The following is a 24,068-nucleotide window of genomic DNA, read 5'->3' as shown; positions in this document are numbered from 1 at the left end:
CTGAATGCACACCTTGTTAAATGCTTCCTTGGAGTATAAAGGAATGGGAAAAGTTGGGAGCCAGCTTGCCACCAAGACTGTAGTTAACAACCACAGTCCATGGCATTTTTCCCATGAATGAAATAAGACACTCAGTGCAGGAATTACTCAGCGGGTCAGCAGCCTGACAGACTGAGTTACTCCAGCACTTTGTGTCTTTCTTTGTAATCCAACATCTACAGTTCCTTGTGTCTATATTCCCTGTAGGTAAGTTTGACTGCACATTTTAAATAGTGGGATATGTGGAAAGAGCGAGAGAGCTGAACATTTTATATGTACGGACATATTTCACAATGAAATGGGTAGATCAGGATAATAAACTCTTTAATTAATATAGGATAGAAACATAGAAACATAGAAATTAGGTGCAGGAGTAGGCCAATCGGCCCTTCGAGCCTGCACCGCAATTCAATATGATCATGGCTGATCATCCAACTCAGTATCCTGTACCTGCCTTCTCTCCATACCCCCTGATCCCCTTAGCCACAAGGTGCCACATCTAACTCCCTCTTAAATATAGCCAATGAACTATGGCCTCAACTACCCTCTGTGGCAGAGAGTTCCAGAGATTCACCACTCTGTGTGAAAAAAGTTCTTCTCATCTCGGTTTTAAAGGATTTCCCCCTTATCCTTAAGCTGTGACCCCTTGTCCTGGACTTCCCTAACATCGGGAACAATCTTCCTGCAGACATCCTTACATGACATGCCATGTAATCCGTAAAAGATTATGGGTAAATAACCTGCAATCATTTACGAGAACATTATAATAAATTGGACATTATTTACATGTAATGTATTACTCTGCTTATAAATAGTCTAAACACTGTCGTATTTGTTTTTGGTAGAAGTAGTAATATTGACAGATGCAAATGCTTGTGCTTTTTTTTTCTTCAATAGTTCTTTGATCAGTTACCATAATTATTGTGCATGGTTTTGTTGCTGTGCTACCAGAGTATTTCCACTTGATAGGTTAGAAAACAGAACATATATTAATTGCTGTGGAGAGTAGGGCTATTGCTCAGAGACTTAATCAAATGCCAAAACACAAATATGATTTAAGTTTAAGATTAATCAAAACACCTAGTCAGATATCAGGAGACTTTTTAGTGAGTGGTGTTTTTTCCAGGTTGATAAATCAACAGAGTGGAAAAGACAATTATGCTCAGTTTATTTATAACTGCACTGTTTGTTTGTGGCAGGCTTCTGGATGTTTTGCTCTTCATTACAAGTCAGATGTCCATTCATTTATAACTATTTGTCATTGTCAATATGCATTGATGCTCTTAAGCACACAAACAAAATGCAGTTTGGAGCAGTCCTTTTATCTTAAGCTGGAATTTGATGTGGATTGCCAACAGATAACATCTTACTGTTGACGTAAATGTTAGGTTCATTGAATTAACAGCACTGACTTTGAACTCCTCATGGAGTTCAGTGGTAGAGTGTAAACCAAATGTCATTCCCCATCAGTTTGCTGTAGAATCTGCTTGTGGATGTTTCAGGTTAAACTTGGTACAGAATGATCAGCCCATCATTTCATGCTAGTATGGGCAATTGGTTAATTCATTTTCACTTTTTTAAATGATTGCATTTAGACTTTAGACGTACAGCGCGGAAACAGGCCCGTTGGTCCACCAAGTCTGCCAACCAGCAATCAATCCATACAGTGGGTAGATTGAGAGATCAGGAATATATCCTTAGTTTATGAGGTCTTGTTCGGGAGTCTGATAACTGCGGAGGGAAATCTGTTCTTGAATCTGGTGGTAGATGCCTTCAAACCCTTGTCGCTTCAGGAGGGAGCAGAGGGAATTAGTGAGTAGTCCATGATTATTTTTGGTTGCTTTCCTGAGGCATCGTGAAGTGTAGATTGAGTGGATGGTAGGGGAGGCTGGTTTGCATAATGAACTGGGCTGCATCCATAACTTGAGCATAGCAGTTGCCAAACCAACTGGTTTGTATCCCTATAGAATACTTTCTATTTAATTTTGGCTGTGGGCTGAGCATCGAAAATGTGCCTAGAATTTAACTTTTGTGACCCATGTCTCGGATCTACATGAAATTTTGCACAGATTTATATAAAATATAATTGAGAAGGAAGTCATAACTCGTCAGTGCCAAAAGTTGCACATTAATTCATATAAATAATTAGAAAATTAGAAAGTAAGCGCCATCTAGTGTCCAATGCCCGCATTACACCATGGGATCCTAATTCCGTGCTGCAGTCTATTTAAACCATATATTATCATACCATATATATGACGTGAATATGACCGTAATCATGTATGATTATGTATAATATAATTGTGAGTGTGTATTTTGAATGAGACTGCCGCAGAGGTCTGGCTCCTGAACCAGCCTAATTAATGGGTGAGGGCAGTTCCTGTGGGTTCCCCGTTTACTGAACCCCACTGACTGCCAGTGTGCAGAGTGGGGGTCACGGCCATAGTGGGACTGGGGCAGTGCCAGGCTGAGGGAAGGCCAGGAAAATGCCTAACCCTAACCCACCCCCCTTCCAGAGCTGCCCTCAGCTGGTGCTGGAGCCGCTTTGAGACCGGCTGCGGGCTCCGTACGTGTGGCCCCTCAGCGCGTCCAGCTCAGCCAGCATGTCTTTCTGGATCATCGTGGTGATGATGGTGCGGAGCAGCACTGCCCTGCACGCTGCCCGGCCCGCCTTCAGTACCCCCATAGTGCCGGCACCGTCAGACCGCCCGCTTGCTCGCTGCAACACCGGCCCACCGACAGCCCGACCGACCCCTCGCAGCACCCACCGGCCATCCGACCACTCACAGCACCCACCAGCGGCCCGACAGCCCGACTGATCCTCCACAGCATCCATCGGCCTACCGATAGCCCGACCGACAGACCGACTGACTGACCGATCCTAATCCTAACCCAAGCTCTACATTTGTTATTTATCATTTTTATTTAACATTTCACATCATAACTTTATAAAGATAAATCAATTGTAAAACAAAATTATCAGCAAGGCTAGCATTACCTTTTTTTCTTCGAAACCTTGCCATTGTTTTGATCTAATTAGGAGGCAGCCATAATCCCAGGGTCCTCGCTGCATAGCGACCATAAAACGACGATTGGTCAATTTTCGTCCGACCTCAGTGTCAAACGTGCATTGATTGGACAATTACAACTCGGAAAAATTTGAGGTTTTTCTCATATTTCAAAAATATGTGCAGGTTTTGGCCTTGACGAGTTTCAGGTATGATTTATAACCATATAACAATTACAGCACGGAAACAGGCCATCTCGGCCCTACAAGTTCGTGACGAACAACTTTTTTCCCTTCGTCCCACCTGCCTGCACTCATACCATAACCCTCCATTCCCTTCTCATCCATATGCCTATCCAATTTATTTTTAAAAGATACCAACAAACCTGCCTCCACCACTTCCACTGGAAGCTCATTCCCCACCGCTACCACTCTCTGAGTAAAGAAGTTCCCCCTCATGTTACCCCTAAACTTCTGTCCCTTAATTCTGAAGTCATGTCCTCTTGTTTGAATCTTCCCTATTCTCAAAGGGAAAAACTGATCCACATCAACTCTGTCTATCCCTCTCATTATTTTAAAGACCTCTATCAAGTCCCCCCTTAACCTTCTGCGCTCCAGAGAATAAAGACCTAACTTATTCAACCTTTCTCTGTTACTTAGTTGTTGAAACCCAGGCAACATTCTAGTAAATCTCTTCTGTACTCTCTCTATTTTGTTGACATCCTTCCTATAATTGGGCGACCAAAATTGTACACCATACTCCAGATTTGGTCTCACCAATGCCTTGTACAATTTTAACATTACATCCCAGCTTCTATACTCAATGCTCTGATTTATAAAGGCTATCATACCAAAAGCTTTCTTTACCACCCTATCTATATGAGATTCCACCTTCAAGGAACTATGCACGGTTATTCCCAGATCCCTCTGTTCAACTGTATTCTTCAATTCCCTACCATTTACCATGTACGTCCTATTTTGATTTGTATATATATTGATTATATATTATTTTTACTCAATATGTTAAAAATTCAGGTAGTTCCATGAGTTGGGTCATGAACTTGAACGAAAAACGAACTTTGAATGGTGCACTGACTGGCTGACATTTTAAAATTTCGTTGTACATGGTTCATGTTACAATGACAATAAAGAAACTATTCTATTCTAAGCCCCTCGGCCCACAGCCTAATTTAATTAAAAGCTTCTCGAGGTGAAATTGAGAATGTTCTGGAACGGCATGTTCCTGGTGGAGTGAAAGACAAGAGAGATGCAAGAAACTGCAGCTGCTGGAATCTTGAGTAAAAAGCCAAGTGCTGGAGGAACTCAACGGGTTAGGCAGCATCTGTAGAGAGAATGGACATGTCTTCAAACTGATGGTAGACAAAAATGCTGGAGAAACTCAGCGGGTGAGGCAGCATCTATGGAGCGAAGGAAATAGGCAATGTTTCAGGCCAAAACCCTTCATCAGTGATGGTGTGGGAGACCCTGGGAAAGAGAGATGGGGTTTCAACAAAGCCTGCAAGTGACAGGTGGGTGCAGGTGATGGGAGATGGTGTTTGAATGGCAGATGGGTGAAGTAAGGGACAATGGCTAAAGACTAAAAGGAGACAGAAGATAAGGAAAGAGAGGAGTTAAATGGAATGCCGGAGGGAATGATCTGGGTGAGAGGGGAAAGTCAGGGGGTATAAAGGAAAAATGGGGCTCAGGGATGGGAGCTGAGTGAATGGAGGAGGGGAAAAAAAAGCAGGGAGATGGATGGTAGGAGATAGTGGGAGAAATGTGTGCCCATCGGGGGAGGTTGTTGCCGTCAATTACTTGAAATTGGAGAATTTGATGTAACTTGTAAATTTAAAATGATGCTCTATTTCATTCTGCCATTTTAAAGTTATTTTACAAATTAAGAAATTGAACTTTCATTAACCATTTGCATACTTGGAAATCTACCACTTGATTACTTGGACTAGATGGTGCACAATCCTTTTTGTTGCATTGTAGGGAGAATATCTGTGTTTCAAATAATGTTTGATTATGAGTGACCTTATTTGTGTGCAGTGGGCTGGTATTACATGCACGTACCTTCTGGGTTCTGATTAAACGCTGCATTGGTGAATGTAATTTGAAGCAATATCCAACTCATTCAGAAACTGTTGAACTGTGCATTAGAATTTTCTTTTTTTTTTAAGGAATTATTTCACATGGAAATGGCTTGTATCTGTATGCATGAACCTTGTCCTGAAAATGAATATTTATCTCTAAATGATCTTTGCTTTGCGGGGGGGGGAGAATGGTTGTGGCTGTGAAAATTGCAATGGAAGTTCAGTGTGTGCATTGGTAAGATGTTGCCTTTTTGGTGATGTTGAAGGATTTCTTTTGTAGATGTTTCTGTTTTAAATGTTTGTGAAATTGGCTAACTGTGCAAGCAAACCTTTACCCTTTTTATATTTTACAGTGGCCCATTAGATATGATAGGCGATTGCAAGATAGCATGTTTGGATGAAATATACAAGATTGAAGAATCTGGAGCTGAGCCAATTACACTAGCTGATGGCCTGTTTAGAAGTATGAAGCTGTTTACATGCAATGACTTTTCTAAACCGTTTGTTTACTCTGCAGACAAATTTAAGTCAAGCAATTGTTTTGATCTGTTTTTTACTTTTGTGCCCCCACCCCCTTCCCCCACCTTTCATTATTTCTCCAGGGAAGAGTGGTCCTGAGTGTAAATACTGTAAGGCAGACCCTGACAAAGAATGCCGATACTGTGCCTGTCGATTATGTGGTGGGAAGCAGGATCCAGATCGGCAGCTGTTGTGTGATGAGTGTAATATGGCATATCACACATACTGCTTGAATCCACCTCTCAGCCAGATACCAGAAGATGAAGACTGGTAAATATTGTCCTGATGAATATTATTTTGGTTAAATGCTGGGACAGGAGAAAGAAGTGGGAAATCTCTATTCCTCTATACTTTGGGTCTTGGGTTCTTAATTTAGCCAAAGTCACCTTCCATTAAAGGTTGGCAATGTTATAGATATAAATACAAGTCCACCACCGATGTTTCAGGCAACTGGTAGTCCTGCACCTCCTTTAATCCGGACATAATTATGAGAGTGCACTTGAAGTCCCCCCTGGAAGTGCCTCCAAAAATGTGGCACCTAGATGGGTGAGAAGGCCAATCTCAACCTCATCTGGACTTCTGTGCCGATTAGCGGGTCGAATTTGCCCCTTGTGGCCAGGACTCCGGAACTCTGGCCCAGCTGAAGCTGGCAGATCCGTTCCCATAGCTGACTTCCAAGGCCGACATTGCGGGCTGGTATCTCGGTCCCTCGGCGGCCTAGGCAGTACCAATCCAGTCTCAGAGACCATGATCTCTGTTGGTCCGACTAAACACATAATCCAGAAATGGTCTGGAACCATCAGAAGATCGGTGGTAAACCTGCGCTTCCAAAAAGTCACTTTAATCTTCCTCTGTATTGAAAGACCACAAGTGAATTATACCTTAAATTGTACTTTGGATGATATTCAGCATTAGTTAAGGTGGAGAAAGGAGCAACTAGATGGGAATGGAAGTAGAAAGATTTTTTTGGAATACAGAAATATGAGAGATAACCCCAACTACTGATGGAGCAAAGAGAAGGGTGTACATCATGGATTGTATCTGTTGAGGATGTTGATGGGAGTAAGATTATAAATTAAGGAAGGAGAATTTTGAATTTATTGCATTGGTGAATGGTGAACCAGTGGACAATGATATGGTCATATTTTTTTACCCTAAATCATATATACATCTGAAATATCCGCAATGCTATTTGCCAGTTGGACAATTTCAGATTTTTGTTTCACAGTGGTCTCCATTTTATTATGAGTGGATATTCTCTTTCTTCCACTCTGTCCATGTTTTCTGTGCCCTCAGATATTTGCCACAAATGACCACCTGGATGATTTTATTTTCTTGCCTGTGCTTGTAGAATTTTCTGTTTTGCATTTCATACATCTGCTACAACTTCTGTGGAAGACACAGCATTTTTAGCCCATCTGCAAAGCAATTGGGTAGAGCCAAACAAAATTACAAAGTCTCTTTGCCTCTCCAATTTTTAAGTGAATATTAAGAATCATATCGATAATGATATTGGCAACAGGTTCCAAATAAACCATTAGCAAATATATTACAGTATTTGCTTCATCGTTGAGTTGGGTAGGCTGACAACATTGAAATTAATTGGATGAAACAATTACTTGATTAAACTGATGCACTATTCCAATATGTTTTGTGGATTATTAATTATCAATGAATATTTATATATATTAAAATTCATTGTTTTTAGGATTTGTTGTGGGCCATCTTTGTTACTGAGTTAGCAGCATTGTTGTGTTTGTTTATCAGTAATGTCGCTATGTTATGTCATGCTTCATGATTGAGGTTTTGGAAAACATTGGTCTTTCATTAGGTTCCATACAAAGCATGGAAACTGGCCCTTCGGCCCAACTTGCCCATGCCGACCAAAATGCCCCATTTACACTAGTCCCACCTGCCGTGTTTGGTCCATATCCTTCTAAATCTTTCATATCCATATACGTGTCCAAATGTCTTTTAATTGTTGTTATAGTATCTGCGTCGTGTACTTCCTCTGGTAGCTCGTTCTATATAACCCCCACCCTCTGTGTGGAAAAAGTTGCACCTCTGGTTCCTATTAAATTCGGGGCGTTCCTATTCGGGGCGGCACAGTAACACGGCGGTAGAGTTGCTGCCTTGCAGCGCCAGAGACCATGTCTGATCCTGACCACGGGTGCTGTCTGTACGGAGTTTGTACATTCTCCCTGTGACCAGCGTGGATTTTCCCCAGGTGCTCCGGTTTCCTCCCATACTCCAAAGAAGGTAAAGTTTTGCAGGTTAATCGGCTGCGGTAAAGTTTGTAAATTGTTCCCAGTGTGTAGGATAGTGCTAGTGTGTGGGGATTGTTGGTTGGCACTAACTCAGTGGGATGAAGGGCCTGTTTCCTCACTGTATCTCTAAACTAAACTAAAAACTAAACTAAACTAAGCTGAACCTTAATTATGTCCTCTGGTTCTTGATTCCCCATCTCTGGTTAAAAGACAGTGCATGCACCCTATCTACTCCCCTCGTGATCTTATACACCTCGAGGAATAAAGTTCTAGCCTACCCAACCTCTCCATGTAGCTTAGGATCTCGAGTCCTGACAACAACCACGTAAATCTTCTCTGCACTCTTTCTAGCGTAACAACACCCTTCCTATCGCAGGGTGACTGAAACTGAGCACAACTGCACATATAGTCATGTCCTTTTTGTTATTTGAATGTTGTATATCTGCAGGTATTGCCCTTCCTGTAAAAATGATACGAGCGAAGTTGTGCGAGCAGGAGAGAAGCTTAAAGAGAGTAAAAAGAAGGCCAAGATGCCTTCTGCCAGCACTGCAAGTCAGAGAGACTGGGGCAAGGTGCGTGCAGCTGTCCATCCATTTCATTGCATGCTTGTATGCTTATTTGAGTGTTAGTTTAAAGGTATCAGTTGGATTATTATTAGTTTACTTTCTGTAACCTCTTGCACATCTGTAGGGAATGGCCTGTGTTGGTCGCACTAAGGAATGCACAATAGTTCCTTCTAACCATTATGGGCCCATACCTGGGACTCCTGTTGGCACAATGTGGAAGTTCAGAGTTCAGGTATGTATTCTTTAATTTCTTCCATTTTTCAAAGTAACGTATTTTGGTGATTTTATTCTCTATATTTATTTTGCTGTTAAATTCCATGAATCAAGAAACACATTTTAAAATAAAGTGCTATATGGGTATTTTTAAGAGTCAACATAAAATTTATTTGGCTTTGAATATACATGAAGTTACTATATATATATATATATATAAAAGTTGAATCACTAAAAATGATAGCAAATATTGGGACAAATATGTTGCATTCTTTTTAATGTCATAGAAACATAGAAACATAGAAATTAGGTGCAGGAGTAGGCCATTCGGCCCTTCGAGCCTGCACCGCCATTCAATATGATCATGGCTGATCATCCAACTCAGTATCCCGTACCTGCCTTCTCTCCATACCCTCTGATCCCCTTAGCCACAAAGGGCCACATCTAACTCCCTCTTAAATATAGCCAATTAACTGGCCTCAACTACCCTCTGTGGCAGAGAGTTCCAGAGATTCACCACTCTCTGTGTGAAAAAAGTTCTCCTCATCTCGGTTTTAAAGGACTTCCCCCTTATCCTTAAGCTGTGACCCCTAGTCCTGGACTTCCCCAACATCGGGAACAATCTTCCTGCATCTAGCCTGTCCAACCCCTTAAGAATGTTGTAAGTTTCTATAAGATCCCCTCTCAATCTCCTAAATTCTAGAGAGTATAAACCAAGTCTATCCAGTCTTTCTTCATAAGACAGTCCTGACATCCCAGGAATCAGTCTGGTGAACCTTCTCTGCACTCCCTCTATGGCAATAATGTCCTTCCTCAGATTTGGAGACCAAAACTGCACGCAATACTCCAGGTGTGGGGCAGTTATGCAGCAGTTTCCCCAATAACTGTTGAATATGAAAGATTCCTTAATGATTTTTATATTAAGTAGTTCTCAGCATTCCTTTACCACCAGTACCCATTCATTTTTGTTCCTTGCAGTGTAGGAGTAATTTGAATTAACATTTCCTCACTGTGATCAAATGCCAATTTTCACTAATCTCACACTGACATTGTTTTATTGTCCCTACATTCCCAACAAATCCCCTCTAAATCCTCACCAATTCTTGGAGCACCCAGAGGATACCCATGCCACGTATGACAGGGAGAAGGTGCAAACTGCACACTACTGCACCAGTTGAGGATTGCCCCTTAGTTGTTGGAGATGTGAGGTAGTGAGTCTACTGGTAGCTACCTGTGCTACATCAACATTTCAAACATAATCTGCTATTCTTTTTTACTAACACCGTCATCTCCCGCAAGTGAATGGATGTCAACTTACTGTGATTGGTAAAAGGAGAGAGTTCCAGTTCCTGGAGGGAATTCTGTCCAATCGCAGGATGGTGATTTCCTAATAATCATGGGGATAGTATAATACTGAAAATGTCAAAGTATGAGGGAGTACACAGATGCGGCTGTTGAGTAGCAATGTCATTTTTTGTTGCAAGTATTAAATAAACTACTGCATTTCATTGTGTGAATTTGGAAAATTAAAACTTACATGAAGCACTTCAGAGATGTTTCAAACACCCTTTTAAGGCGTTTCCCTATAAACCACTTTAAAAGTGCTTCAAACACCTCTGTTCACAGTCATATGCTACCTATCATCATTTTTGCACCAAAGTGGTGACTCCATATTTCTCCATTCTCCTCACCTGTTGACTTTGCCTGTATTGAAGCTCAGCATCTTCTTCAACCCACTGCCCAACTTTGCATCATCAGTAATATGATGCTCAGTAATGCTATATTACCTGAATTATCCACATCTATATAGTTGAAATATTGTGTGAACAGGTGGGGCCCAAGCACCAACCTCAGTACTTCCCCGGTAATTACAACCACCCAACCTACTCGTTTCTGTCTTTTCATAGCACTGCCAGAGAGGTAATCTGTTTTCTAACTGTCCTCCAAATGGCCCACATGCTTATTCCTTTTTGTTTGTTTCGAGTGATTCAAACTACAAAATGTTTCAGATTTTTCCCATTGATTTTAAGTATGTGACTATAAGCTGATTATTGATTCTAGCATTTGGATGAGTATACAGACAGATTTGGGAATTTTGAAGAACAGTGAACTAATCAGATTATCTTTGTAATCTCAGACAACCTTTTTTTGAACTGATCTAGAAACCCTCTGTTTCTGTTTCTGGTTAGGTTAATACAAAAATGACAATTGCAGCATAATTACTAATCATGTGTCTTTGGCTAATTTGATTGCCATCTTTCTGAGCTGTTTAAATTTGAATGCTTTGTCACTGCAAGGTGAGTGAAGCAGGTGTTCACAGGCCACATGTTGGAGGGATTCACGGAAGGAGCAATGATGGAGCTTACTCCCTGGTGCTCGCTGGAGGCTTCGAGGACGAAGTGGTATGTTACTTACAATGGCTACCCCTATATGGAAATGAAAATAGAAAACACTGGCAATACTTGAAGATAGACGCAAAATACTCTCCAAGGCAGCATTTCTTGAGAGAAGGAATGGGGTGACGTTTAGGGTCGAGACCCTTCTTCAGACTCTGAAGAATAGTCTGAAGAAAGGTCTCGACCCGAAACGTTACCCATTCGTTCTCTCCAAAGATGCTGCTTGTCCCACTGAGTTACTCCAGCATTTGTTCGACATCCCAAAATGCAACATCTCACACTACTCTGTATTAAATTCCATCAACCATTCCTGTGCCCAGATCCTGCTGCAATCTTTCACAACTATCTTCACTATCAGCAAAACCACTCACTTTTGTATCATCAGCAAAATTGCTAATCTTGCCCATTGATGTAGATGACAAACATTGATGTAGATGACAAACAGTAATGGGCCCAGCACCGAACCCTGTGGCACATCACTAGTCACAGGCCTCCAGTCTGAGAAGCAACCTTCCACCACCACCTTCTGCTTCCTTCCATGGAGCCAATTTGCTATCCATTCAGCTTTCTCTCCTTGGATCCCATGCGATCTAACCTTCCAGAGCAGCCTACCATGCGGCACCTTGTCGAATGCCTTACAGAAATCCACGCACACAACATCTACAGCTCTGCCCTCATCGACTTTTATGGTCATGTCTTCAAAACAATCAATCAGATTTGCGAAACGCGACCTCCCATGTACAAAACCATGCTGACTGTCCCTAATCTGCCCTTGCCATCCAAATGCCTATAGAACCTATCCCTCAGAATGCTCTATAGTAACTTTCCAGCTGCATATGTTAAGCTCACCGGCCTATAGTTCCCAGCATTTTCCCTGCAGCACTTCTTGAAAAGAGGCACAACATTTGCCACCCTCCAGTCTTCCGGCATCTCTCCTGTATTTAAGGACAACGTAAATTTCAACCAGGGCTCCCGCAATTTCCTCTCTAGATCCCGCTATGTCCTCGGATATATCTTTTGTGCATATCTCCAGTTAAAACATCTGCAGTTCATTCCTACATGTGCTGGAAATACTCTGTAGGTTAGGCAGCATCTATGCAAAGAGAAATAATGATGTTTCTGATTGATGAGCTGTAGAGTTATTCTTTCTGGCCGTTGAACTTCAACTTTACTCTTTTTGGTCGACAAATTGCAGAGTTTGTTGGTCTGCAGAGTTAATGCACCCCCTTCTCCCATTCTCTCCTGTGTCCCTCTTGAATGCAACAATTACTCCCCTCCTCCTTCATTCCTTTCTCTGGCATCACAATTTGCAACTATTATCGTGTCTCACACCTTCTGCTGAAATCTCTGGCCTTTATTTCAACCATCTGCCTATCAAAATCCTCCCTCGCCTATGTTCACCTGTTACCTTCCTGCTTTTCCTCTCTCCCAGCATTCTTACCCCCCCCCCCCCAATAATCAGTCTGAAGAAAGGTCTTGACCCGAAATGTCACTTATCCATGTTCTCCAGAGATGCTGCCTGACCCTTTTTTCTGTTTTTAAAAATAATGCAGATTTTGATCCTATTTTTATTACGTTTGATGAAGTGTCTTTGACAGTGTTTCCAGCATTTTATGCTTCTGCTTCAAATTTCCGCATCGGCTTTTATTTTTGTTTACTTTTGTTTCCATGAGTCTGACTTTTGGTCCAGTAACCTATTGACCTGCAGAGGCTATGGTAATCTGTTTGAGGGTATACGTTGTGTTATTTGGTGTGTCCACAGTTTTTCCCCAAATTTTGGCCAAAGTTGCTTTTCCTTTCTCATTTGATTTGATCCTTACTGAAGATACATTAGCTATTCAGTCTGAAGAAGGGTCTCGACCTGAAACGTCACCCATTCCTTCTCTCCAGAGATGCTGCCTGTTTCGCTAAGTTTCTCCAGCGTTTTCTCTCCAGAAGATGCTGCAGTACAGTGCACCTAATTTTAGGTGCTATACCGTAATCCATTTTCTCCAGCGTAAGCAGGACAAGAAAAAGAAAACAATAGAAAGGGGAAAAAGTGGAAAAATAGATGGTAGAGAGTAGAGGCCCCTTAAAAGAGAGAATTTTTCAAATCTATTATTTGTGTACGTCATTTACCCAAATGTGTGCATGATTCCAAAAATCTCCTTAAGACATATTTAATTAGAAAGTCTCATTCAACCATGAATGTGCATATTCTTCCACAGTTGGATGTCAGTCCATTATAAACGAAAGCAGGAGGTAACTCGACAGGTCAGGCAGAAGGGTCACTGAACCAAAACATTGATTCAGTTTCTCTCACCATGGAAGCAGCCTGGCTCATGGAGTTTTTTCCAATATTTTTGGATTTCCGGCATCAGCAATTCATTGCTCCAATTTGTGAACTTTGCATATCCAGCTGACGGTGTTTTCCTCTCTGGTAGAGGTTGTTGAACCGTGATGAAGAGTGATCTTTAACTGAATGTATTCCACCTCCTGCCCTCCTTGGTTAGATGTTGTGAGGAAATCATCGTGTATCTTTGTCCGAGCAAGTTCACGCAGAACAGGGATTAAAACCTACACAGTACTAATAGCAGAATTCTATTTTTCTAACTCTGAAAATATTTTCACTGCCCTTTTGAACCTGCACCTTGCGTTCTTGAGGCAGTGCAGCAGTGTTTCATCAAGGTAAGTGCTAGCCATCAGTAGGGATGTAACATTTACAAATTATACAGTAGCAGAATTAATTATATTAATCAACAGTACACATTTGAAAATTACAGCTCTTCAGGTCATAATTAGTCATTGTATGAAAGGGGTAGAATTGAAACAAATATAAAAAAAGGCATGTTATGCATTAGAGTATATGATAAAATGGTTCTCGCACAATTATTTCTACAGCACAAGAAACGTGGCCAAGAAAAGAAAGCAATGATGCACGTTGTAATTGGGGAAGGCTTGAAATATTGGGGCCCATTCAAAAAATATACCAAAACTATATTTATGATCTCCTCTTTATTCTCTCTGTTGGTTCTTCCTTTTCCAATAATGTTTAAGTTAAATAATCAGAAACATAGAAACATAGAAATTAGGTGCAGGAGTAGGCCATTCGGCCCTTCGAACTGAATGGCTGATAATTGTTATTGAAATGCTGGTTTGTAAAGATTTCTGATGAGTAACCTTCTCCCTTATACTGTTTAGACCCCTATGTCCACAGCCAATCCAAATTTGACTTGAGCTTGAGAACATGCTGCATATCTGACCTGACCGTCTCTGGAGATAATAACAATCTCAAAACCGTGTGATTCAAAGCAAATCATCCTGATAAAATAGTTGGCTGATTGATCGATTGATATTCTATTGTCACATGTATTTTGTACTGTGAAATTCTTTGTTTTGCAAACTAAAAACGTATACTAAGAGTCGCTGAAAGTTACAAAAGTATTCAATATAGACCCGATGGTTGCTCTTTCTTCTTTCTTTCCCCCCCCTCCCCCTTCCCCCCACTGCTGAGTCACTCTTTGTTCTCTCAGTGCCCTGTCTCATGCCAGGTCGCTCTTTGTTCTCAGCAGTCTGGGTTAGCAGAGCTCTGCCTGAATCAAACACAAATGTTTGATCAGAATGTGTGCCTGATGCAACTTGAACCTGCCGCAGGTAGTTGAGATCTGTCAGGCTCCATCAGGTAGCCGAGCTTCACTTCAGAACCCGACCATAACCTTGAATTAAAATAATGTCAGTTCATAATATTATCTTTAACATGCTGATTTAAACTAACACTGAGAAGAGCTCTGTTGCTGATAGGTTTACTTTATTTGTAATAGGATCGAGGCAATGAATTTACTTATACTGGGAGTGGTGGCCGAGACCTTTCTGGAAACAAGAGAATTGGGGAGCTGTCATATGATCAGACTCTCACCAACATGAATAGGTAATGTTTTCCATTTATGGGTGTCATTCTTTTCCAGATGTATGTTAATGCAACAAGTATTTGTGTGAATTTTTATTTGTGTGAATTACAGTTGAGCCCTACCAGGTTTAGGCCACAAGGTCCATTAAACTTGCCGTACCATTAATTAAATTTGTGCTTATTGTCTGACTCATCCCCTATATTTCTCACTGTCAAGAATTTATCAATCTCAGTTGTGGACTGTGTTTCGACATATGTTTGAGATAGAGAATTTAGTTTTAATATGTAACCTTCTGAGTGAAATAGTTTCTCGATAACTCAATTCTGAATGGTTCCTTTTCTTGAGAAACTCCACTCTTGTTCCTACTCTCTTCAGCCATGTGAAATCATGTTTATGGCATTGATTCCGTCAAACCCACTATTGTTTGTATACATATCAACCAGTTCACTTTTTTTATAACACAAGATATTATAGAGGCATTCTACTTACTCATAAGAAAAGCTTTGCATCCTAGGGATTAGTTTATTACCCAGGGCACGAGAAATCTTCTCTTGAATACAAATTTAAGCGAGCATCTTCATGTGGATTTTATGGCTTTTCAGAATATTACATATTTTTTATGCCTTGTACATAATTACCAGATTGATTGAATTCAATTTCACAATTTGTCCTGCTGAGATTAGTATGTCACATCTGGAATGCTGGTTCAGGAGTCACTGGGTTGCTATATATATATTTGTGCTGCTCTTGAATTCTGACTTTCAATGATTGTATCAGTTGCATTAAAATAAATTAGCTTTCTGCAGTTGTCGAGCTACCATCTTATACTTGCGATCCTTTTGAGATTTTGGATGTTGGAATATAAACCTTTTACTGCCTCTTCCAATGATAAATCTTTGAATATTTATAACCCTTCTATAGTGCCTATCATTTTCTGACTTGCAATTATACCAACACATTATTTTGTGTGACAAGAATCCAGAAGCCAATTAGTAGTGCCATCTGTTATACTTCATTGAAAGATTTAATAGGAACCTGAGGGGCAACTTTTTCACACAGGTGGGTAAATGGATTGAGCTGCCAGAGGAGATAGTTGAGGCAGGCACTATAACACCATTAAGACATATGGACAGGTACATAGATAGGAAAGGTTTAAAGGGATATGGGGCCAAACAGGCAAGTGGGACTAGTGTAGATGGGGCATCTTGGATGGCATGGGCAAGCTGGGCTGACGGGCCTGTTTCTGTGCTCTGTGACTATGTCTCTATTGCAATTCTGTTGCATTTTATTTTGAAGAATTGTGAATATAAATTCACGCCGGGACAGTTAAGTACAGGATGTGTTTAAGTTCATAACTCTTGAATTTTAAAGGGCGTGTCCCATTTGCCGATTTTTTTCGGCGACTGCCGGCCACAAAAAAAATGTTGTGACACTTGAAAAAACATCGCGCGCCATACATCATCACACTGCGTCACCGCCGCATCACACCGCAAATTTTTCAGTGACCTGACATGTCAGTCAATGATGCTGGCAGTCGCTGAAAAAATCGGCAAGTGGGACAGACCCTTAACCAGTTGTCACTGTGTCCTGAACTTGAATGCTAAAATAGTTATTGGTTTCCAGCAACAATCTTCTGTGCTTTATGTTAGGGCATTGGCTCTTAACTGTGACGCGGTGCTGAATGATGAGATTGGAGCAGAAGCGAAAGACTGGAAGGCTGGGAAGTCGGTCCGAGTGGTCCGTAGTTCAAAAGGACGGAAAGTCAGCAAATATGCACCAGAGGAAGGCAACAGATATGACGGGATTTACAAGGTTCTCGTTCACTGGAAGTCAAAACGTCCCAGTAGGCCCGGATAGCAGTGGGGCAGAGCACTGTGATTGCATTTTATTGCTGGATGTTCGGCTGAACTATCAGTGGTTGGTCATTACTGGTGCATCTGAGTTTGCTTTGGAATCATCCCACCCCTTGATTAAATAGAAATTATTTATTTCTAACAACAAAGTTTTTAAACAAAAGCAATAAAGTCATGCCTCTGTTAAACGCTGGGTGGTTTTCAATAATAATGATCGACAATAAAATGAGAACATTTGTCTGAGCATGCACGAGAAAATGTTGTTATCAAACAAACTACTGGTGTAGTTCAGTGTCCCAGACCCAATAATTTTCAGCTGCATAATCAGCGGCCTTTCCGTCATCCCAAGTCAGGAAGTTAGGGTGCTGAATTCACAGCTCCTAAGATATAGAAAAGTGCACATCTGCAGCATAACCTGGAGAATATTCAGGTCTATGCAATTAAGAAGGTTGCAACATTAACACTACTCAAGTGCTAGACATGGCCACCTCCAACAAGGGAAGTGGCTGGCATTAAATGCCGTCACCATTAGCTGTGCCAACAGTGTCTGAAGTCGATCAAGGAGTTGAGCGGATCACCCACTTGCACCGTTGGTGATCCGCCAACTAAGTATCCTGTGCCATGAATCCTTGCACCTAGGTTTTGAAGAACATGGGAAATACAGACAGGGGTGGGAGCCACAGTCGAAGCAGAAAATTCTAATTTTAACCCTTTGCAATAATGCAGGTGGTAAAATACTGGCCTGAAATAGGAAAATCTGGTTTCTTGGTCTGGCGCTACCTCCTGAGACGTGATGATGTAGAACCAGCGCCATGGACCCCAGAAGGAAAGGACAGGACAAAGAAACTGGCCTTGAAAATACAGGTTGGAGCTTACTTTTCTTTTGTTTCCACCATTAATGAAACGGTACAGCCACTATTTTAATTCTGTATTGTCATTGATGATAGTATCCTGAAGGATACCTGGAAGCCATGGCAAACAAGGAAAAAAAGGGCCAGAAACAGGAAGCAAATACAGTGGTGACCAACTGTGGTAGTAGAACATCTCTGAAGAGACAACAAAAGACAGGTGCGTTTCACAATACTTGATGGTGGCTGTTAAAAAAGTTACTAATGTATTTGTACCTCTTGCGATTCACTATGATGACCAGATAAAACCATATTGTTGCACCAAGAGCAAAGAACAAATTACAGTGAACCCCCCTTTATAAAGGACCATAAGAAGAAGGGGCGGTGGGGGGGGGGGGGGGGGGGGGGGGGGGGGGCATTATTGACGATTGTCCGCCATAACCAAGTTAGGGATTTGCTCCAACCGCCTAGTGGTCACTGAGTGAAACAACATGTTGTTTTCAAATACAGGGATCTTTTTAACAGTTGAAAATGTATTATTGTTCAAGGTAGACACAAAATGCTGGAGTGACTCAGTGGGACAGGCAGCATCTCTGGAGAGAAGGAATGGGTGACGTTTTGGGTTGAGACCCTTCTAACATCACCCATTCCTTCTCTCCAGAGATGCTGCCTGTCCCGCTGAGTTACTGCAGCTTTTTGTGTCTACCTCCGATTTAAACCAGTGTTAATAGTGTTAGTGTGTAGGGTTCGCTGGTTGGCATGGACTCGGTGGGCCGAAGGGCCTGTTTCCGTGCTGTATCTCTAATCTAAACGAAACTGTTCACTAACACGGAATGTTTGCAAGTCGGAATGCGGCGTCAAAGACTGTTTCCTCACCATGGAATCCTGTGGCCCCTGTGGCCCCTCGGCAAATCTGGGCTGCAGGTAAGTTGTGGGTTCGTAAGTTGGGGAGAACCTGTATGTTGCTAATGGCAAGTGATGAATGTAGTGGTGTGGCTGAGGGTGGGGGAGGATGCTGGAGTGTAGGTTGCAATGGTGTTTTGAAAGGATCTGCCTTTTATTTTTAATTCCTTACAGCTGCCTCTGCTTCCGCTACTGTGACTGCACCACAAGCAAAGACTCTGAAACTTACCCAGGACGACGCTGAGGGAGAAACATACCAGCTGACTCCACACCAACAGTGGCTGATCAGAGAGGACTGTTTAAACAAGAAACTTTGGGATGAGGCACTTGCCTCTATTATGGAAGGACCGGTATGTTTGCCCATATGATAGACAATAGGTGCAGGAGTAGGCAATTCAGCCCTTCAAGCCAGCACCGCCATTCAATGTGATCATAGCTGATCATCAGTACCCTGTTCCTGCCTTCTCCCCATATCCTCTGACTCCGCTATCTTCAAGAGCCCTAACTAGCTCTCTCTTGAAAGTATCCAGAGAACCAGCCTCCTCCGCGCTGAGGCAGAGAATTCCACAGACACAACCTTCTGTGTGAAAAAAGTGTATCCTCATCTCTGTTCTAAATGGCTTACCCCTTATTCTTAAACTGTGGCCCCTGGTTCTGGACTCTCCCAACATCGGGAACATGTTTCCTGCCTCTAGCGTGTCCAAACCCTTAATAATCTTATATGTTTCAATAAGATGCCCTCTCATCCTTCTAAATGCCAGAGTATACAAGCCCAGCCGCCCCATTCTCTCAGCATACGCCAACCTGAGAATGATTTTTTCCTCCCCAAAGTATTGTGCCTGTTCTAACATTTTGCAAAAAGTCCAACATTTTTTTGTCTTATTTTCATAGAAATTCTTAAGAAAAACTGAACAGATCTTCATGTGCATTTGCTGCCAAGAATTGGTCTTTCAGCCAATTACAACAGAATGCCAGCACAATGTTTGCAAGGTGAGTGTTCAATATTCTATTTGTTGCACCAAATGAATGGAAGGAAAAAAACTGAAGTAAAGAACTTTATATATTACTTGACCAAGTGAGACCCGTTGGGTCCCATCCCCTCAACGCATAGTTTTGGGGGGGGGCGGCCTACGGCGTCACATACACACTAACCATCCCCCACACACACACTAACCACCCCCCACACACACACTAACCACCCCCTTGATATTATATTAATATTACTCATTCGCCCCTTTTACCCCTATCCACTCACGCATAGCCCCCAACTCGCAGGCGCGTCCAGAGAGGGAGGGGGGGTAGAGAGAGAGGGCAGAGGGAGAGCGGGCAGAGACAGAGAGAGGGGCAGAGACAGAGAGAGGGGGCAGAGTCAGAGAGGGAGGGGAGAGAGGGGCGGGGAAGAGAGGGAGGGGGGAGAGAGAGAGAGAGAGAGGGGAGGTTGAGATCTCTCGGTTACAGGGCCTGACTGGTTTGTTCTTTCTGTGACTTCTGCTGCCGCGAGCGTGCGACGACCAGAGATCTTGGGAGCTCTCGGGAGCCGAGCCGAGGCGCGAGCGGGCGAACTTCATCAGTCGACAGGGTGACCTTTGAACAACGGGGGGAGTGGGGAGGGGTGGGAGGTGACATCAGTTGCAGTGCGAGCAGATGGCAGGCAGATCCATCTTCACGTCATCAGCGAAAATAAACAGGTGTTTTGAATTCAAAGTTGGATCGGATTTATGAAGTTTTTTATTAATAATCCAAGAAATAAAGCACAACATTTACAGGTAAGCCGATTTTTGACTCCAGGGGGTAAATCTCTACCAGAATATGTAAAAATGTTCCCGTTCGCACGTCATTTTTTCGAGAAGATGTGAAAACACATAAACAAATAAAACACACACACACACACGCTCACACATCCAAGATCAGAGTTTTATAGTTATAAGGATATTTAAAATGTGTTCATGTAAATATGTTGCCGAATTGAAAAGGGTGCAGAGAAGATTTACAAGGATGTTGTCAGGACTTGAGGGTCAGAGCTATAGGGTAGCCTGAGTATTCCCTGCAGCGCAGGAGGATGAGGGGTGATCTTATAGAGGTGTATGAGGGGAATAGATTGGATAGATGCACAGTCTCTTGCCCAGAGTAGGAGAATTGAGAACCAGAGGGCATAGGTTTAAGGTGAAAGGGCAAAGATTTTTTTGGAATCTGAGGGGTAACTGTTTTCACAAAGGATGATGGGTGTATGGAACAAACTGCTGGAGGAGGTGGTTGAGGCAGAGATTATCGTGACGTTTAAGAATATATTAGACAGGTATATGGATAGGACAGGTTTAGAGGGATATGTGCCAAACGCAGGCAAGCGGGATTAGTGTAGATGGAACGTTGGTCGGCGTGGGCAAGTTGGGCCGAAGGGCCTGTTTTCACACTATATATGTCACAATGAATGGATATTTTTCACTTGTTTTAAGTTCTCCAAAAACATTGTTATCTAGCTATGCTGCAAAAGTAATTAAGGAGAGTCTGTAGTCAACATCATTTTTGCAAGTTTTGACTGCAAAATGAATTGTTGGGTTCTGTTCATGAAAAGGTACGCCTAGATCACATCACCTGCCTTAATGTTAGGAATTTGTTGTTAGTGGTCCATTGAAGGTATAGTTAGCCGAATGGTTATCTATTGCTTAGCAGTTTTAGAGTAAATAATTCCAGTGATCGAGTAGTTTAAAACTCTATCCCATCAATGAGTTCAGTTTAATAGTTGAACCAATTCAAGAACGCCCCATGGTTCAGTTTATTACATCTGGAATTAGCTGAGTTTTATAACTCCGATTTCCCTGTTAGAAGTAGGCTTTTCATGCGTTTAGAATTAGCATTGCCTGTAATGTTTTGTACTGAATGTCTTGCGGTTATTCACATTACAATCATTAAAACCGTTTCAATTTCAATAAATAGAATTGGATATTATTGTACTTTAATTGAAATATCTCACTCCAAGTCTATTGCGATGACTCATTGTAAGCTAAGCTGCATTTTTAAATGTTATGGCGTCCAAATTGCTGGCTTGGAGGAGATATTTAGAAGGAAGTTGGCCTTGAAGTTTTTGTTTGGTGTGATAATGCTTTTAAATTCTCTCACGTAATACATTAGCTATTTTTTGTGAATGAAACAAGCTACAGGCAGCCCATGTTTATATTTTCAACAATGGTGGGGACTTCATACTGTAGCTTTTTACACTTATTATTTCATTATTTTTTTTTAGGCTGTGTGAATTTAAGTAGATGTTTGTCGCTAATGATTCCCAAATAATCACTTGCCCAGTTGGAATTTAGTCAGGCCTTAGAGGACCAGATTAATGCTCCTAAAAATGTCATTCTCTGAAATGATGCTGATACCACAATGTTTCCGTGCTGTCTAACAACTGATTGCAAATAGCATCATTAAACTATGATCATTCGGAGAAGTGCATGTGTCGTCTCTTCAATGTGTCGTCCAACTCTAATTCCCATCTCTTTGTCCTTGTAAATCTTTAATTTGGGGGCTTGGATTTATCTGGAGCCAGAGCTCTAGGTTGCAGTAGGTGTAATGCAGGAGAGAGAGGGAGTATAATTGTAGGGCTGGGGGAGGGGAGAAGCTGAGGGGAGGATGATGCGGGGATAGGGCAGGGCGATAGAGATATCTGGAAAAGAATGGGGAGACGGATCTCTCTAATACTTCCAAATGTCCCGACTTCTAAAATTTGCCCCCGTCGGTGTCCTTGGATAGGTTTTCAGTTTTAGTGATAGAGTGGAAACAGGCCCTTTGGCCCACCAAGTCCGCACTGATCAACAATGACCCATAGTTCCATCCTACACACTAGGGACAACTTACAAAAGCCATTTAACCTACAAGCCTGCATGTCTTTGCAGTGTGGGAGGAAACTGGAACACCCAGCGAAAACCCACGAGGTCACAGGGAGAACATACAAACTCAGTACAGATAAGTCAGGATTGAACTCGGGTCTCTGGCGTTGAAAGGCAGCAGCTGAACCACTGTGCCACTGTGCCGCCCTGATTGTAGGGTAGTGTGAGGTCTCTTTGGGACTGGCCTGAAGGCACGAATGTCATTCATGATATTTTGAATCTTTGCATGCACTTGGATGCATTTATTGATTAATTTTCTCCGTCCTCAGAGTTGTCTGCAGCGATCATTCCGCGCCCAGGTCTACACTTGTCCTGCTTGCCGCCATGAACTTGGAAAGGATTACAACATGGTTCCCAATAAGATTCTTCAGTCGATACTGGACCAGTTCTTCCCAGGATATAGCAAAGGACGATGACATTCATTGGTGTAAACTGTCTCCCATCTGCACAGGTTTTTACAGGGGGAGGAATTAAAAAAAAACAAATAAAACAGTAAAGGACCAATAGGCCTGACAGTAAACATCCTGAGCTCATTCTAGATCAACTAATGTTTCACCGTGGATCATCTTTAACACTCAGTTATTACACAGTACATAATTAAAGTATAGCGTTTTCATAATGGCTGTCTGGTAACATCTAAGGTAGTTTTCTCCATAATGTAGTCCAAAAAGCTCAGCATCAAAAGTGTAAGATGGTCTGAAGCTAGAATTACATTTATTTTTAAACTACCTCAAGACAGTGGAAGGGAAATGATGGGGAGTTTTGTCAGTCACAAAGAAGCCCAGCTACACACTGCCTCTACAAATCAATATTATCTGTGCCTGGTCCATATTGCTTGGTTTTTGAAAACGTAATAGCACTGAAAATTATAACTGATTTTAAAGTAATTCTGTGGTGAGTATATCTCTCTTTACCTTGATTTTATAATGTCGCTATTTTGAAAAAAAAAACAAAAATTAGAAAAAGAGCAAGTTAATGGGCTTTTGTGAGGTTAAGTGTGCATTCTTATATTTTGAATGGTTTGACTACTAATGGTTTTTGAGGATGATTATGTACCATTGTTACCTACATTAGTGTTCAGTGATATCTGTATTAGCATTTCAAAATGCACAGAAAACAAGCACTTCTAGCCAAACAGAATACATCATGTAAAGAAAATACATTTGTTATTATTGAATATGCCACTTTTGGTATTTTAGTCAGACATTATAACTAGATTATTTGTATGTGGCAATTATGTCTGTATCAGTGTCTAAAACAATTCTAGCCAGGGGGTGGGGTAGAAAAACACTTCATATTGTGATTTTGAGATTTGATATATATTCCTTGAACCAGTACTTACCAATAAACATGTTAACATTTCAAATGTTTTTAAATGATCTGGCTCGTTATTGGGTGCCTACAATCTTACATGTAAAGTTGGAAACTAGTTACAGATCTTTGAAAATACAGACACATCCCGACTTCCGTAGGGGTTACGTTCTGTGAACCCAGTAAGGGATAAAGGATAAAGGGGAAATCCTTTAAAACTGAGATGAGAAGAACTTTTTTCACGCAGAGAGTGATGAATCTCTGGAACTCTCTGCCACAGAG

At 41.7% G+C, this 24,068-nt stretch overlaps 1 protein-coding gene across 1 annotated transcript in view; it reads left to right on the top strand.

Annotated features, from left to right (window-relative positions):
- The window catches only part of LOC129695559 (E3 ubiquitin-protein ligase UHRF1-like), a 106,004-nt gene extending 82,159 nt beyond the window's left edge, over window positions 1–23,845 (top strand). Inside the window, exons 5-16 of the mRNA XM_055632630.1 lie at window positions 5,496–5,605; window positions 5,745–5,931; window positions 8,377–8,500; window positions 8,619–8,726; window positions 11,005–11,109; window positions 14,904–15,010; window positions 16,640–16,802; window positions 17,570–17,707; window positions 17,791–17,911; window positions 18,769–18,944; window positions 19,486–19,584; window positions 22,745–23,845. Of these exons, the coding sequence (XP_055488605.1) occupies window positions 5,496–5,605; window positions 5,745–5,931; window positions 8,377–8,500; window positions 8,619–8,726; window positions 11,005–11,109; window positions 14,904–15,010; window positions 16,640–16,802; window positions 17,570–17,707; window positions 17,791–17,911; window positions 18,769–18,944; window positions 19,486–19,584; window positions 22,745–22,891 (1,585 nt within the window). The 3' untranslated portion in view covers window positions 22,892–23,845. The remainder of the gene's footprint in view (window positions 1–5,495; window positions 5,606–5,744; window positions 5,932–8,376; window positions 8,501–8,618; window positions 8,727–11,004; window positions 11,110–14,903; window positions 15,011–16,639; window positions 16,803–17,569; window positions 17,708–17,790; window positions 17,912–18,768; window positions 18,945–19,485; window positions 19,585–22,744) is intronic.
- Window positions 23,846–24,068: the final 223 nt, after the last annotated feature.

This window comes from Leucoraja erinacea, chromosome 3 (genome assembly GCF_028641065.1).
Source record: "Leucoraja erinacea ecotype New England chromosome 3, Leri_hhj_1, whole genome shotgun sequence".
In the NCBI taxonomy this organism is placed as follows: domain Eukaryota; kingdom Metazoa; phylum Chordata; class Chondrichthyes; order Rajiformes; family Rajidae; genus Leucoraja; species Leucoraja erinaceus.
The sequence above is the reverse complement of the archived record's forward strand: the minus strand, read 5'-3'. Positions and strand labels throughout refer to the sequence as shown.